This window comes from Orussus abietinus, unplaced genomic scaffold (genome assembly GCF_000612105.2).
Source record: "Orussus abietinus isolate OABI.00-Male unplaced genomic scaffold, Oabi_2.0 scaffold67, whole genome shotgun sequence".
NCBI lineage: Eukaryota > Metazoa > Arthropoda > Insecta > Hymenoptera > Orussidae > Orussus > Orussus abietinus.
In genome coordinates, this window is record NW_019394243.1 from 244744 (window position 1) to 262949 (window position 18206).

Here is an 18206-nt window from a genome sequence, read left to right on the forward strand (position 1 = left end):
GTACGTTTTTTCGGTTCTTCACAAATGCCATTTGAATTTTATCCCATTTTCGGCTTTTTTTCGCTGCCTAGTCCCCTTAATTCTCGTCACTGCACGATTATTCCATTGCGACGGATAAGAAATGAGACAGATGAACCGAGTCAGACCCCATAAGCGAGTCGAATCTCATTATCACCGTCTGTTCGCATCCCAGATAAGATGCTCGAACACATCCTTATCATTCATTGATATACATGCTGTCTAATTAAAGCCTGGAACGTGTCCCGACGCCGATGGTTAAGATCTCTAAGGACCGACGGAAATGGGAGGAAATCTCGTACGGGTCCTGAATTACCCTCGGTACAGGGTCTGTAAGTACGTTCCGATAAATCTCGTACCATTTCGTACGTAAACCGACTCTCCGCATTTCGTCGTGGAATTTTAAGCGTCGCGTTCTCCGCTTCGTGGAACGTCACATAAAATTCGCGTATCTGGTAAAAACACGGGCAACGTGCTATCTTCCGGAAATGAATTGCTCAACAATGTCTACAGATCGCGGGACCGTTCCCTCGAGTTTCAACAAAAAATGCAGAAAGTCTTCAGCGCACTCTGGCGAATGGGGAAATATTAAAGCGTACATTGTTTGTAAATTTAACGAATAAAACGAGTGGCGCGGGAAATATGAAATATCGCAGACTTCCTGGAAACGAGGATTCGTTTTGATGGAATATAACAATTACGGTAAAGTAATTACATTGTGGCGGTCAGAGCATATACTCGTATATATCAGAAGTTCGCACTTCTATCCGGGCCTTTGATAGCCCAACGATTCCGCTCACAACTCGTACCGCGTAGTCTCTCGGGTTAGAATTCTGCTCAAGAGAGGTTTTTCGGGGTATAAGGCAGCATCTGCCTGATAGCCTTACTGACCAGTCCGCAGGCAGACCCGGGACGAAACACAACAACAATGGGTATACACCTACATATCCCATAGCATAAAAGCCTGACTACCCATTAACTGAATTGAGTGATGATCTATTTTAGTATAAAGTAATTGAATTCCACGGAAAATTACATCACATTTTAATCCAACATGAGAAATATTGCCAAACGTTATAATATTAGATTAGCTGTTATATTACATCGCGGGCGCGCACAAAACTTTTATATATATGTATAACGTAGATGTATGTTGGTTCTTTTTTAATTTCAATACGGGAGACTTTTTTCTACTACTTTTGAGAAAGGATACGGTTTCCATCGTCTCCTGAAATATCAAAGAACATGCAGGTGACGGTAAGACAAAATGGAATACCTAAAAAAGAATCATCATAAAGAGTATAATTGCCTGCAAATCCACTTTCTTCGCTAAAATTATGTTCCAAATTATTTTTTTTTTTAGTTTTCAAGCAGGAAAACTTCAACAAAATGAATTCGAAAAGTCTCGCCTATATAAGGAACTTCACATATTCGACTAATTTCTGTTCTTGTCCGGCATTAAATACCGTTTTAAATCGACCCAATATTTTCTTTGTCGAATAAAATCTCCGGTTACTCCGGACAAAACGTCGTTCCAACTTTGATTTTGGGACCGTACGAGTATCAGACGCTTGCCGAAAACTTATTTTACTTTGCAAGACTATCTGTACCGCTTGCATCCTATTCCTGAAGATACTGGTTACATGTTTCTCTTGTAAGCCCTAACCATCCAGAGAAAACCTGAATAATAAATAACATTTGATCTTTGAGCCCTAAATGCTATTTCCAGCGTTTTTACAATTAAAAAAGAAACTAGTGGGACAAAATGGGGCACAGTCCATCCCTGTGGACTGTTCCATTTTGCCCCTACAGCATATTCGTAAAACATTGTAATTCTAAAATACTATGCAAAATGAAACCTTCAACACCCTTTAAAAAGTAAATACTACTAACAAATTGACGTAGGTCACAAATGAAAATAATGTACTTATAATGAAAAATTACCTCGATTTAAGTACTGTAGTATCACAGAAATGAGTAAGAAATGTAAGCAGAAAGAGATTTCGTTGGCTGTTACTTTTTTGCATGCAGAGACACGTCCACTCTCTATAATTTCCATGCGGCTAATGAAACAATACCGCTAAACAAATGAAAACTGTTGGTGTGCGATGCCACATTGTTTAGCGTTTTACAGCGGTTCTCCTATTTTACCCCTCCCAGCATTTTGCCCCATCGTCCCCTACTCTGGTTCAATGCCCTACCCTTCCTATTACTGTCTTTTGTATCGAGGCTGGTGAAGATTTATGATGTAAATTTTCATGTTCGTGTAACCAGTACCTCGAGCCCAACGCGAATGCAATGGAAATGCTCGTAAAACGCCATACAAAATCAACGGGGCATTTCCAAATACAAACAGTCACACAGAACCTGTGTTTAGTAATTGAACTTACACTGACCGGCATAGCGAAATCGAGTTCTCGTTGCAGTCATGCCGCACTAACATTAAGTTAAACTAAACTCAAGGCACTGCGGTTCGGGCTTATGTAAATCGCCGGAAATTCATCGCTACGGTTTACTTCGTTCGGTTTAGTTTGAAACGGAATAATAACACCTATCTGAAATTAATTTACATCTCTAAAGTGCGCGAACCCTGAAGGATCTTTGGTGCTCTAGTTTTTGGCAGCACGATGTAATCGATTCCTTATATCATTTTTCACAGAAGAGGGGTTTTTCAAAATGCGATATGCAAAATATATTACCGATATTTAATTGAGAGGGAAAGAGCGGGATTTACAAGAACGGTCGTCAAAGTTCGAGATGTAGAGAAATTGTCGGTGTTCCTGCATATTCACGCGTATGCAATTAGCACCTCGAGTGCTCGAGCAGTCATGTACGTACGGAGGTTCTGCACTCGCGACACGGAGTAGGTGCAATTTGTTCACTTACCCGAAACGAATTCTCAACATCGTGGGCAGCTGAGGTTCGTTTGCATAATTAAGCCGTGGTCACTGTCGGTGGGATCTCGTGACGTATCGTCCCCGAATTCGTGTTAGACATGCCCGAAACGTCCCGGAAGAGTACACGGAGTAAATTGTACGTGTTTAATTGTTCTACCGACTTAAGTGTTTTCTTGCTCCCACTTGCTAACTTCTTTAACGAGCGAAGGACTAAATATTTACAGAATTCATTCGTTATGTACACTTAAAGATACAATTTCTTAATTTAACATGTAACAATTACTAAAGGATACTGGGGAAAATTGACAACATTTTCCGATAATGCGCATTCGAGCACAATAATTATACTCCAAGATTCTTTAACTTTTTTCAAAAATTGAAAGAAATATTTGTCGTCGCTGGAGAGATTTGCCATGGATGGAGGGTAAATTAATTCAGTGATTTTACTTCCTTTCCCGATAAACTTGGGGTTTCTATGATTCGAATTTCATTACCTTTTTCGGAAAGCGGGCTCGATCTTTCACGTCCCCTTAAAACTGGGTAAAATAAAGAGATTTCATTCCCCCGGTTTTTTACAGTTTTGGGGGAAACAGCTCCCGGATCTTATGATCCTCGATTCCGGCGCCGATGGCGAACGTTCTTCCGGAATGGCGAGCGTATATGAAGTTTCATCAAAATTGAACTCGGAGAGTCGATAAATTCTTCGATGAAGAAGCTTCGATCGATAATTTAACGTTTGGACGCGTAGATGTTAACCCTTACTCTGAGAAAACGTCCTCGTTAAATGTAACTAATTTTCTGCCGAAAACAGCCGAGCAACCCTGCTAATACAGCACCTGTAAATTTCATTGCTGAAATTAACAGAGTAAACGTGTCTACAGATTCGTGAATAGAAAATTACCAATCTACTCGTTTGCGGTAACTAATCTTATTCGACTGCAGTAACCAATTCACTTTGTTACGGTAACAAACTTATTTAAATACTATCCGGAAGAACGGAAACTGAATTCCAATTTCCAAGAGGATGGAACGACAGAAACTGAGCAGAACATACAAGTACTAAGAAAATGAAACGAATTTAAGTAGAGTCTCCGGGAAACCTACCCTCTTTGTCGGAAATAGTTCCATAGTGTCTTCTTCGTTACAGAAACTTATTTAACAAATTTACAAAATAAAAGGCACACGAATGCCAGAAGTATCGGTCGGGTCACGAGTTAGATCGCGAGTGCTTCTCTACAATCGAACGGCTCGTTGCGTGATAAGAAGGGGAACTTCGGGTACTGATAATCCGTAACCGACCCTCGAATCTTATCCAACAACCGACATCGAATTGAAAACTGACGGTAGATGACATTTCCCGCCACTTTAATGTCTTAAAAGTACCTAACCCGTCGTAGGCTTCCGGGGAACCGTTCGCGAGACGTTGAGGCAAAATTTCCTGTCACAACTTGGTTATTTTTAAACGATATTACTTTAACCAAACTATTTTCAAGCTCGGATACAGTTTTGTTTTCTTATGGTACTCGTCATTTAATTCTCCCAAATGAATGTTAAAATTTCCTATTCGAACGTTCCGATGTTAGCGAGTTTGTGGGGTGGAAATGTATATCATTTGAAATGTATTTTATTTCAGATCGCTCTCGAATCATCTCTACGTGCAATATTTATACAGGAAGAAAGTACCCGAATAGTCGAAAACGTTCTAATACTTTGACCAGATTTTTTTCGAACAACGGATGTCCATAGCCGAAAGAACCCAAAAATCTGCCCACGATAGACTTTTGAGCGCACTTCTCCATCCTCGATTTAATCCCCTCGAAGTGTCGTTCCGTAGTCGGGAAGCTGCAAACCACGCAAGGGCGGTTCTTCTCGCAGGTTCTTTCCCAACTCCCGGAGGATCCACCCCCGACGTGGAGTTTAAGCACCCCCGAGGAACGATGCGTCGACGCGTGGCAAGCGAAAGCGAAGCTTAGCACTTCGATCCGCCGACTTCACCACCCGATACATCAACGACTCGGATGTTAGGGGTGAGTTCGGGGGCAAAATACGGAGCGACACTTTTTCCTCGAAACGAAGTGCCGGAAGTCGCCGGCGATTTTCGATGTCTTCGGGCTCGACTGGGATGGGACACTTCGGGGGTGAACTACCCTCTTTCGGAGCGTCGGGGGCGTCGATCGGGAGTTATTGTATTACCCGCGTCCGCCCTTTCGCATTATGCCGGACCCTCTTCGTGCATTTTTGATCGAACTTCTTGCGAAGTTCGAAGGGATAGGTATCATCGAACATTCCCAAAAAGTTGGCAATTCTGGCCGAATATTGCGTAGCCGCAATATTCCTCGATCGCTCTTCGAAAAGTTATTTAATATTAATCTGGAATCTATTGGATGTAGATTATCGAATATTGATCAAGGAAACGAGAGGTTATCGCCTCGAGGAGTCGCGGAAAATGGTGGAGCAAGAGTGGAAAAATCGATCGAGGAGCATCGGGTCGAATAAACGCGAAAAATAGGAAACGAAGTGTTTGTTGAAATGGTACTTTATCGCACATGAAATGCCGCGCGGAATATTGTTTGGAATACTCCTTTGGCTGCCTCTGAATGCCCATGTGCGTACACTACAGTGTAACGGACAGCGCATTGTCCTCAACTGAATGATTACTTTAGGGGTCGGTAATTAAGCCTGCAGATTGTCGTCAGAGTGGATTCTGCTGGTTCACCGACCCTCAAATTAATGACGCGACGATAAATATCGAGCCCCGCTAAAGCGATTAAAATTATGGACGCATGCTCAGGAGATTCTGAAATTTGGCAGTAATTTATTTTAGTTTTACATCTCTGTCTCAAACAATTATATGTAACGTCCCGTTTATTAACAGATTGAGTAGATAATTAAGTCCACAAAATGTTTTATTTATTAATTTACCCATGTTGTCGCTTACAAGTCGAGTCTTTTTTAAAGTGTCCAAGATTTTTGGCCAAAACGTTGAAATCTTAGAAATATCAGCATCATTTTGCGATTACGCCTTATGAAGTCTCGAAGAATTCCCGCGGAAAGTTGTAATTGAACGTCAGGAAATTGTATTGAAAGTTCTAATTGAGTCGCTGAATACCATAAAGGTCTGGAACTTGAGGACAATCGCAGGACCCTGTCCTGTTTTACAATTTATTATATTCAAGACGCAAATTGAGTATTCCCTGCGGTACTTGAGGTCTTGACTCCTTGCCATGGTTATCAAAAATGAGAGAAAAGAACCGTTTAACGACCTTGGCTTGGATTTTTGATCTTAAGAATATTAAGGCGATATAAAAGGTGATTTTTATCGCTGACGACCATTTTCCATGAAGACCCTTTCTTAAAGATAAAAACGTGAATTCAAATGTCTGCAATTCTACACCCTCGCTTGACTTTGAATGGAGAAGTTAAGGTGCCATTATGGTCAAGATAATTTTTTTTTAAATCAATTATCTCATTTTTTATCAGGCAGTGTTCAAACTGAAAGTGAGATCTTCACAAAATGGTGGTTGATTACATATCTTTATTGAGTATAACCTGAGTTATGAGCTTTAGAATTTGCGGTGCTGCCTGCATTAGCATTATCCAGGATGCACTGCGTGGAGGTTGCATAGTCGGACTAAACGCCCTTATGTGTGTGCACGTGTGCGCATGCGCGCGGGTGTGCGCACGTTTGCATGGATAGTTATGTGCTTCGCTTGATTAAATGTTCAAATCGTCTCCCGGCTACTACTTGACGATAACCTAGCTGTAGGTAATATTCATTGAAAACATTTTGTCTCATCTCTGGTGAGATAAGCCGTATACGTTCTCTGAGGTCTGCCAAGTTAACAGGTTTGGTTGCGCACACAATGCTTTTTAACGCACCCTCATAAAACAATTTAATGGAGAAAGACCTGGTGATTTAGAAGGCTACTCTATTTTTCCACGTTTTGCAGACATTTGTAGAAAATCCCTATTCTACCATAAAGCAGGTAGCACAGATGACTAAAATTTATCGTATAATATATTTATCTGCATAATTTATATCCATATCTATTTATTGTTACTCACGACGGAGGAATTCCAATCCTATAATAGTAACGCAAACTGTATAATAATTACGGTTTAGTCATTCGCTTTTAATTTAAAATTATTACATTGTCTGGCAATGTCTTCCGTTTAGATTTTAAATTACACATTTCTACCATTGAAAAACTTGAACATGCCTCAACGAGTTTTTCTACTCATGAAATATCTATACCTAACTACTCGAATATGCTAGATCGCTGTATGGAATTCATATGTTTAGGCCATGATTCCTATACGGTTTAGCATCCATTTTCATAATTCTGCCCATTGGAATAATTCCACTTCCGTACAGTAATGCGCAAGATTCAAGCACTAGCGAGCACTTGCGTTAAGAACGATGCATTTAGCAATTTTGTTGTCTGGTACCACCACATGGTACTGTAATGAATTCTAGAACTTCCACAAGTTTTTTTCTCCGTATAAGTGACCCGGAGCGACATCGATGACATCATTAGTAAAGCCCGAATTCGAAAATCATTAACCTCTCTCGTTACTTTTTGAGGGAGTAATTCGCCCGATTCAAGAAAAAGCCTTAAAGTGGAAAGGTTGCTGAATCGGTTCCACCTTCAGGTATGGCTTTTAAAGAAGAGACAACCTCCATCCTCACTTTTTAGAGCTTCCTCGCTGTTTCTTCCGGGCCGAGGTGTACGACCCATCGAGAGTAATAAAAGGACGATTTCTCGAGGTGCAAGACGCGCACGGAAGGTTTCCTGAAAACCACATCGGAGAGACTCGTAGCACCAACTATGAATCGAGGAAAAAGAATAAACATAACAGTTAACGTCAGCCTTCGGATGTCGGAACAGCGCCATCTTGGGCGATTGCAGCTTGAGTGTCTATTGCCTTCATAAAACCGAATCGTGTTGTCCGTGCCGTCGTAACTGCGCTGGATTTACTTCTTTCCGAGTCAATACAACACCTCGGCGAAGACGGTAAACACGCGGTAGGTTTCTCAAATAAAAGCACCTCATATCTCGGGTTTTTTGCAGCGCTAATGGCCAAATGTCGGGTACGTGTAGGTCTATTCTTAAGAATACCCTTCTTCGTTGCAACAATGTAACCTATCATTTTTCATTTTCATTTTCTATTGGCGCCTGTAGGCGCTTTGAAAATATCCTTGCAATGTACCTTGGCGCTTGTAGACGCAGTAGAAGCAATGACGTGACAACTGCATTGCAGCGGGTTAAAAATAATATGCGCTGTCAACAAATTTCAGCATCCACCCCATAGGACGCACTTAAATGTTTATTATATCACGCGTTATATATGTATTAAAAAGTACGATAGCGATAGGATTAATCTTTTCTAATAAAAGTCTAACCATTTGAAATGTTTTGTCGGCTATTTTTAATTTTGAAGTTCTATTGTCGGAATTAGGCCCGGTGATCTCAAAAACTTCAAGAAATCCTTTTCTACAAAAATTCAATGATTTTAAAGATGAGAAGGCTAAAAAGTTCATGTACGTTCCGGGAGAGACGGTATCGATTGTCGACTATCAAAAAACTGTATGAAAGTCTTCCTATCAAGATGTGCAAAATTTATATACCCTACGGTTTAAGAGTTGACGACAACGACGACGACCACTATAAATCACCTACAACGATTCTGAGCTATGTAAAAAATTGAAACTGCCATATCTTCGCGTACATCCCAGCGATCAGAGCCGGGTAAATTAACAAAAATTCCTGACTTTGCTTGATTTTTTGACATGGTCAAACGTTCATATCTTTTTCTACAGTAATGGAGAGAACATATTGTCATTCCTCCCACTCCCGAAGTTTGGTTCCTGGACATTGAGTCCTCGGTATCGTCTCGCTGAAGCGTAAACCCGGATGGCGCATTTCGCTCATCATTCGACCCTACGAGTTTCTCGATGACCCCTCCCATTGGTTAACACCCGGAGAATTTGCGAGCGTACCAAATCTAGTGCTATTAAAAGCTCGCAAAGTACATTCGCAAGATTAAAGGTCCTCGTGCACTATAACGTATCGATAAGGAAGCGTAAACGGTTCGGCATTGGAGTATCGCGTCCTTATACGAGTTACACCGCGGCGACCCTCGCTTGTCCCAACAGAGACGGAGGGCCAACGAATTGTATCAGGCGTAGATCGGTCCGAGCTTATATCACTGACGACGAGATCATCGCATCGCACCTGATCCATGACTAAGACCGTTTGCATCCGCACCGACGAAACCGGCACCGGGCATGCACCGTATTTTCAGCCGACCTTCTCGTCTCGTCACGATGGCCAAAACGTGTGACGTATGTTCAAAGTGTACTTTTAGGATGATTAATCCAATACGGATCAATACAATCAATTGATACTCTACAGATATGATTGAATGCGTTATCAACTGTAATCGGCGCTCGTACGTAAAGGTAATCGATTATAGTTGGTGCTCGTCTACACAGGTTGTCGCGTGGGTACCGACTACAGCCGACGCTCGTAATGAAAGGGTTAAGATGTATCAACAGTTCAACATAATTGGCATGATATTGAATTTCACCTGCCCACGTAAGTTTTGCGAACCGTCTCAGATGTAATTTGAATCGCGTTATCACCGAGAATATTACCCTGCGTTCGATCGTTGACCAACATACGTTTAGGTCACAACACGCGGAAGCAAGGATGTAGTTTCCCATTGACAATCGATAACCACCTCGGTTCCGATTTTTGTTACTTTTTTCACAATTATTTATTAACGCCGTCGTCTAGGGGACGAGAGAACTGTAGTTTTCAATACGACGTTCAATTCTTTATGACTCGTCGAGATTTCATCTCGTCGAAATGAAGAGAGACAGAATTTGTTTTCTCTCGGATTCCCTCGCGAACTGCCCACCGAACACGCTTTTGAATTCGATGACGAATTCCCACGGCTGTCGATCAAAATGTCGCTGGTCCGGACGGCCGGACAACGCATCCTGCAGAAGTTGAATCTAATAAATTTCGATACATCGCGGATCGAGATGTGTCCTAGGCGGAATGAAGTGTGTCCTTTATGACGACGTTGCGAACTGCGGGCTCGCCAATTCGTCATATAAAACGAAATTGTTGCCACTTGTCGAAAAATGCATATCATAATGGCGATAATTTTGTATCGCTCGGAACATATCGACGATACTTCATGGTTATTCTTTGGTTTGAATGCACGCGGACGATCAACGTTCGATGAAAAATATTTCTGGTTCGTTAAAATTAAATTGAAGCATTGTTCCGACTCGATCGGGTGGTTCGACGCATTCTTTACAAAGACCTTTGTATAAATTCGCGCTAAAAGCATACGGCTCTCAGAAAAGGACGCGCCTGCCGATTCGTCAATATTATCGATTAAGTGAAAATTGAGATCTCCAGGATCTCGAGCCTCCGCGTCATTTCCTTTTTCGTCTCTTTTTTCCAATTTATCCTGACAAAAAGGCTTCGAGGCGCGGAAGCGCAGTGCACCCGAGATTCCGAAGAATCTCACAGGAAAGGGAGATAAAAGCATATCGTTGAAAGCTCTCAACGGCACTGAATTATTCCACTTTTCAACAAAAATTTAAGCTCTTCGGAATGGGAGGACTTCCCACCGTTGGATCCGCTCCGAGAAGTAGTCCAGAAAATGTATCTCGATTTTGACCCTTCCACGATCAATCGGGATCGAACGCGATTGCGAATCGTATTTCATTAAAATCTCTTAAGAGACAAATCCTATGGGGAAGGTATACTGGATGATGGAGATTATTCTCCGTATCAGAAAAAAATGGGAACGCTCTGGAATTAATGCAAGGCCGGTTAATTGATTTCACATAATATTTAACAAAGGTCCAACCGGATTTCGCCAGGAATAGCGATAAAAGCAGGTCGTTAAAAGCTTTCAACGTGGCACTGAATAATTCCACGAATCGAAGACAAGCTCGTCGAGAATCGATTCTGGAAAAAGAAGCGGAATGCTCGATGCGAGCTTTTCCACTTTCGCGTCACTAACGCGGCGCGCGATTCTACCGCGTTCGCTGCTTTATTTCCTTCATTGCTTGTCACCATTTTGACCATCTGTTAAAATAAATTTTTATAATCATCTTTTGTTTAGGGTTTTGAGTACCAAATTTACACATACTTTAGTACATCTTGAAAACTTGAAGTAGACAAAAAAATTGCCAGACAAAAGTTCCATACTTTTTTGCCCAGAAAATGATTGTGGTATAAAAACATTTACTCCTACTTAAAAAAACTGAAGTTGACCTTGGAACGATCTCAAAAAACTCAACGAAATTATAGTAACTATCATCGTCGCTTTTTTCCTTCGGAAGTATACAAATTTTAAATTGGAACTTTTTCATAAACGCATGATTCCCAAAATATTTTGCTATGTCGACATAAATGAAACATCCCGGGTATTTTGTTGATTATTAGGAATTAAACTGATATGAAAGGGACCTTTTATATATATATATAAATCGTAAACATGTTTATAAAGCTTTTTTTCAAACTAGGTGCACCGAATCATTTGAAACGTCAGCACGTGATTATAGAGACCCTAAGGAAGAACGAGATGCTCGTGAAATTTCATATTTCTCAAAAAAATGTGATCTTGGTTCGAGTCTAGGATAAATAAGAAAATTTTGTTTGAAAAATAAAATTTCACGAGCATCGCGTTCTTCCTTAGAGCCTTCACAATCACGTGCTGACGTTTCAAATGATTCGTTGCACCTAGTTTGGAGAAAAATTGTATAAATATTTTGACTTTTCGATATATAGAATGACTCTGTTACCTTAAGGTGATATGAAAGTGGCGTCAAAGAATTTCCGTTGGTGAAACTTTTCTCCGAACTGGATATAGCGAATCGTTTCAAACTTTACAACGTTAATACGGAGGCTATAAGGATGGTCCTGACCCTCGTGAACTTTAAATTTAAAGAAAATTTGTTTATAGGTATTTTCAACATTTTGTATAAAAAATAAAATCTCGCGAGTTTCAGGACCTACTTTAGAGTCTCCTTATTCGTGTGCTAAAATTTGAAAGAAATCGGTACACCCAGTTCGAAGAATACTTTCACGAACGATTGACCTCTTAGATGCCACTTTCGTACCACCTTAAGTGGTCGCGCAGAAATCCCGTTTAATCGACTACAGAAACACTTACCGAACTGGAGAAAATATCCCACCTAACGGGCGAAATGAAACTCCCGAAAGTAAAGGAAAAGAGACGTTTCTCGAGAGTTAAGAAGTTTTAACTTTCAGCCGCACCGGTGCTCCAATAACAGCCACCGCGACGCCGTATTACGGCCTGCCGAAGTCGCCCCAATCCAACCTTCCCTATTTTACCGGGTGTAGGGACAATTCCAAACTTTCCGTGGGTGAATTTTATATTTGCCGTTGACGGCACAACACAGCTTATTAAAATTCTGCCAGCTCAAAGCAGGATCTCCGTCCCGGCAGTCCGAATTTTTCCAACAAAGAACGTGGCCCATCGCTTCGTAAGGGAGAAGCTTTCAACATTTTTTTTTTTTCAGAAACGTCTGAACAATGCACGCTCGTTTTACGCCGTATCGCGGTATAATTTTCCGTGAACCAATTAATACATTTTTTTATTTTTCTACAGTGCACATTTTTCTTGTTTCTTCGTATTTTCATTGAATTCGTACACTCTTATGAAGTCTTTCATTAAATGGACTTGTCATGATAGGAGAGTTAAGGTGATGTGAATGTGGTGTCAAAGAGGTCTTGCTTATGAACCTTTTCTCCGAACTGGGTGTACCAAATCGATTCAAACTTTATAATATAAATATGGAAGGTGTAAGAAAGGTCCTGAAACTCATGAAATTTCAATTTTATTTTTATTTGTGTATAGATATTTTTAACATTTTTTATAAGAAATGAAATTTTACGAGGGTCAGGACCTCATAGTCTCCACATTCACTTTGTAAAGTTAGGAACTATTCAACGCACCCAGTTTGGAGGAAAGTTTCATGAACGCTTGACTCTTTGGATGCCACTTTCACATCCCCTTAAGCCTAAGAAATTATCATTAAATTGGATAATTACATATTAAGTATTAAAAAGGAGAAGCAAGTAGGTCGAGTCTTTCATGAAGTGAGTTTGATTTCAGGGGCACCAGTGGAATCGATATCGACCTCAGGAGGGTGGACATCGATCAGTGCCCCTTGCCTCCTGGCTCTACTCAATTGAACATCTTCGCCGCCAGCGACAAGTGCAAGAAAAGAACAACCGAGGTAAATGGAAAGAAGATTTTAAATTGCAAAGCGAGATATGAAAATGCAGAGAACCGAGCCGCGCGGTGGGAAATGCTTAATTCAGAAAACTACGAGCGGGACGACGAAAGCCCCTCATAGGTAAATCGAATGAAAAGAACGTAAAAGTACAAGCATTTACTTTGTTCGACGGAGGATGCGGACCGTAATAAAATGATTACACAACTTTTACTTATTCGCTTTAACTCGATGAGGGTGAAAAGTAAATTCTTCGTGCTTCGTCTCGGAGATTTCTTTCCCTACGGCTGAAAGAATTTTTAAATTGGACTAAGAAATATTCATATCCAGACGAGGGTTTTAACGAATTATAAGGGAATTCCTTGAGGTAAGAATTTTCTGACGCATCAATATATGTATCATCTATGACTCAAAACTTTTCAGTACCATCCGAGAAGGCTGTACACGTAACGTAGTCCTACGTAGGACTTCCTAGATGCGAATTCGCAAACTGGGCCCATGCCTATTGATTACTATTCCAGTCACGTAAGAAGGGATTAAGTATGCAAACACCTAAACCGATGGGGAGGTTTAACGGGATCAAGCTTTGGTTTAGGGTCTATCGTCGGAACTTTGGCCGGTGATTCATGGGGCTTTGGATTTTCAATCGTTTAGGGTCTGACTTAAGTAAACTGCTTACCCATAACCAGAAAGTACCCACTTAATCACTTCGAGTTAAATAATAGGCCATTTAAGAATCTCCGTTCAACGTAAATAAGCCCACATAAATTTCGTGTTGAAAGTTTCCCATCTTCTAGCACAAAAATAAATGTAAAGCGGATTCTGCTTAACACGATGTAACAATTATTTAGTTATTGTTTTAAAGGATATTCCGTTTCAGATGGAATTGATCGGTTTCGTAATCTATCTAACGCCTGCAATCATTAGACTATCGCCGCATAACGTCGTTTTAATTCCGAACTGTAAGGCAATAACTCATACGATTATATCTACGTACGAAACGTGAGAAATCGTATCGTCGATCTCTTCTTTTTTCTTAATGTTACCTGTGACAGATTACCGTGCACTCGACTGCACGAGGAGAAATGCAGTTCTCGCTTAGGGAACCATTTTTCTTGCGAGCTATGACAACGACGTACGAAACAACGTATTATTTCCTAAGAAGTCGAGTTTTCGACCGATCCCTCAAATCCTTTACTTTTGACTTAAAATTAAATGACCGCCGCTCCAACTCACAAATTTCTTCATCAAAATTGTGGTCGCAGAATTTCAGCTCGCACAAAAGTCACAGGCATTCAATTTTTCTCGTTATTCCCCCAAATTGTGCTCCCTTTCAAACCAGTGGTCCGCTACTTTCAATCCCACCACAATCCCGCTAACCCCGTAAATGATAGCATGAAATTCCGAGAGAATGAGTCTCCAAGACGTCCTCCCGATTCCCGGAAATCTTTCAGCAGGTTCACCCGAGAGGTCTAGATCTCCGGTTTTCAAATTGATTCCCCGATCGGACAGATCAGCTGCGACTTCCCGGGGAATGAAAAGACATTTGGCGTCCAGGAGAGCATAAAACGCGGAAAGCGGAAAGCGTCAATGAAAAGTTAGCCAGTCGAGGCTCTTTGAGCTCCGGGGGCGTTTTCGACTTTTCTCGTAGATTTCAGAGAAGTCCCTGAGAATTGATCCAAAGAGGGTCAAGCTCGCGTCGAGCATTGCCGGGCCAGGGATTTGATGAATGGCCCGGTCGGTCTCGGTGGCGGCTAGAACCCCTTTACCCTCGGATGACGAGAGCGATCCATCTTTCCAGCCACCCTCTGCCGAAAAGGATCGAGGGGATCCCATGGTCGACGGGAAACGTCGAATCGAACGCCGGAGATAAACGCGATTCGATGGCGATTTGGATTTTGATCGACAGCTTGCTCCCACTTCGTGCTTCGACTTTCGTTAGGCAAGCTCCGACGTGAAATTAAATGCAAAAGTGGTGTACCGAAAGAAGGGGAGCTTAGCGACGGCTTCGTTTAAATCTTATAGAGGGTGGTGGGGTAACTGTGCGCGTTTATGAAAAAATGAGTAATATTTTGGAGAATGTAACGTTTAGGAATGCAAACTTTATTTATTTTTAGACGCTGTTTATCATTTAACGAATTGCCACGGTTTTCTAATGTAAATTTTAATCATCTTTGGAACGAGTTTGGTTTAAAATAAAAGGGTCAAATGCGCAATTTTATCCAACCTAGAAGTAAACGCGCGCACTGGGGTAGATAAGTGTGCGTAGGTATTGTTTCATGCAAAAATCACGAAGAAACGCGCCAATACTGAAATAGCCAGTAAACTTTTCATGTGACCACTCTTTCCATGTAGCAAGGCTTATCCAATTTTCTTTAAAAGGTTTTCTGTACACTTCGTCATAGAGCCCACATTTTCAAACTTTCCTTCTTGGCGTTTATTTGGGTTTTCGGAAAGTCTTAGATTTTCCTTTTTCTTGTGATGCTATTTTCTTCAAACAGGTTTTATTTTTCTTAACCAGTTGTCTTGTAAACGGTGAACGACTCAATAGTTCTGGTATTTCAAGTGTCGAAGCCTGCACCTGATGCTTCATCAATTAATGAAGATGGATCAATTTTTCGCTCTGCCTTCCTCATTTGTCTAAACTTTTATAACAACAAAAGGCATTAGAAACAAATAAATGTCGTGTAAGAGTGCGCGCGCATTGTTACACCCCCTCAAGGTAAGCACACTTACAAACTAGATATTGTTGGAACAAAACCTACCAGTGCCACCATTTTCCAGAGAGTAGCGAAACTATGATAACATTAATAAAATGACAATTGTTGAGGTTAACTAAAATCCTTGCTGTTTTGCCACAATCCAGTTGTTATTTCATAATACGACTTGCAAATAAATTAAAAATTTTAATAAAGTACACAGATACTTTTAAACTTACCTGAACGCTTCGTTTTCATTTGTATTTCAACAATTTTTCGGAACTAAGTACAGAATCGGGTAGCGATCAAAACACGACCTAAGTTAACTACTCACGTGGTTTGCTATGAAAAGCCTATGCGCCCTCTTACCGACCGCACACACCTACACCACCCTACCCTATATTGTTAATGATTTATCAAATGTTATTTTACGTTATGGGAATTCATTCCTTCGGAAGCAAACGTTGTCGCCGATTCGATGGGTAGATGGGTAGGTGGTCATTTTTTAATTACGGTATTGTTATATCAGTTGCTACCTCAAGTGCAATAAAACCGAAAGTACCAAAGAATTACTGGGATTTTTACGGTGAATTTCATAGTAAACAAAATGTAGAGAGTTCCCATATGGGGAAACAATGTGATCGCGTGACGAGGGGAAAGCAGAAATTAAACGGAAGCCCGTTGTTTGGACTTGTAGATCGTTAGTTGGTTTACCGGAATTTATATGCAGGTATTTAACAGGTTGGACTTGTTGTCGGGAGGGAAAAAGTAGGTCGCAAGCATTACTAGGATTTTTACGAGCCATTTATCATCGCCACGAGAGATTTCGAGATCCCTAATTGGACGCAAACTTTGCGATCACGCGCCCGGGAAAATGGGGTGTTACCCTCGACCACCCGCCTGGCAGGAAGACACCCCCGAGCCATCACGTGCAGGGCGTTAAAGCACAAAACTACCATCACCCTCGATTTATCATAGGAAACGCGACAAGTGCGGTTAAAGCGCTTTAAACGATTCGACGAAAATGAACATACCCGGGCAAGAATTAAGAAACGGGCCAACCTTGGCCAAACATTGGCAAAACTTTGGCTAATGCACGGCAATCGATTCCATATCAACCTTAAAATGTTAACGGTGTACCTAATAGTGTCGGTATCTTTTGCCACCGTTGAGCCTTTGTTATCAATCGAGTTCGAGCCGGAATTGGCTATGGACCCTGGACAAATATTGGCTGCCGAGCTTAGTCCTTAGTTTTTTATCAATCTCGACCCAGCTTTGAAATGTTAACGCGTTCTGAGCGGGGCCAATGAATTGTGCCAGGACTGGATTCAATACGAATTTAATGTCACAAAATAAGATAAATGTTTAAAATGATTTTGAATTGATCTTACTTTACAATCTTCCCTTATACGATGGTATAGTCATGGAATCTCTTTTCTGTCGATTTGAACCAGGAACCGTGGATTATCAGTCAGACCCTCTAACCAGGAAACTATCTGAAGCAAGTTAACTGCAGTACTACAAATCAACGCAAAACCTTTAAATTAATATGCAGTTCAATAATTTCAACGATCTACTGTAATGTTTTGACATATCTTGTATATGATTGTAACGGATTTAATATACACTAAAAAAACTTGCGGATATTGACGTTTTACGCTTCTGGAGTTGAGTCGGAAATGTAAAAATTGTGGTTCGGCCACAAATGTCATTGGTTAGTCAGCCATTTGTTCTTACTATTTCCGGTGCTGCAAACTAAATAGCGCTAGTAATTTTTTTAATATTTCTGTATTTTAAATTACCAACCGTATTTCAAATATGGGGTACTTCTCTTCCGAAAACCGACATAGAGAGTAAATCGAGAGACTTTTAGAAAGTTCCGCGATTTTGGAAAAGCTAATTTCTCTTTAAGGTATAATCTTGTTTACTTGCCGATGGTGTTTTAGAGGGGCAAAAGGAATATCGGCTGGAGCGTAATCCTGCTTGTTTTAATAATGCTTGTTCTCCTCTTCCTCGTAAGCTGGAGGGGTTTGGGGTGTTACTTGCAAATTTATGCATCTTGTTAGAGCAGAGATACATGACATGTCTCACGTCACCGAGACATTACCGACTCATCTAATATCCTCGCAAGCGGAAACTCCCTGAACCGGAACTCGACTCGTATTATTTCGGTCTCTGAAGTTCGCGTAACTTTGTCACCAGAAAGGGTTTCACATTTCGGTTTCGGTTTCAGACACTTCCATCAAGAATCCGCGACGTCGTCTCCAGGAACCCATGTTTTTGGGTCAAATAGAAAAATAA

At 40.9% G+C, this 18206-nt stretch overlaps 1 protein-coding gene across 2 annotated transcripts in view; it reads left to right on the forward strand.

Moving 5' to 3' along the window:
* Positions 1–18206, forward strand: part of LOC105695933 (probable G-protein coupled receptor CG31760) — a 140523-nt gene that overhangs the window by 56200 nt on the left and 66117 nt on the right. For both annotated transcript variants that reach the window (XM_023432538.1, XM_012418006.2), the window contains exon 3: positions 13086–13209. In XM_023432538.1, coding sequence (XP_023288306.1) covers positions 13086–13209 — 124 coding nt within the window. The remainder of the gene's footprint in view (positions 1–13085; positions 13210–18206) is intronic.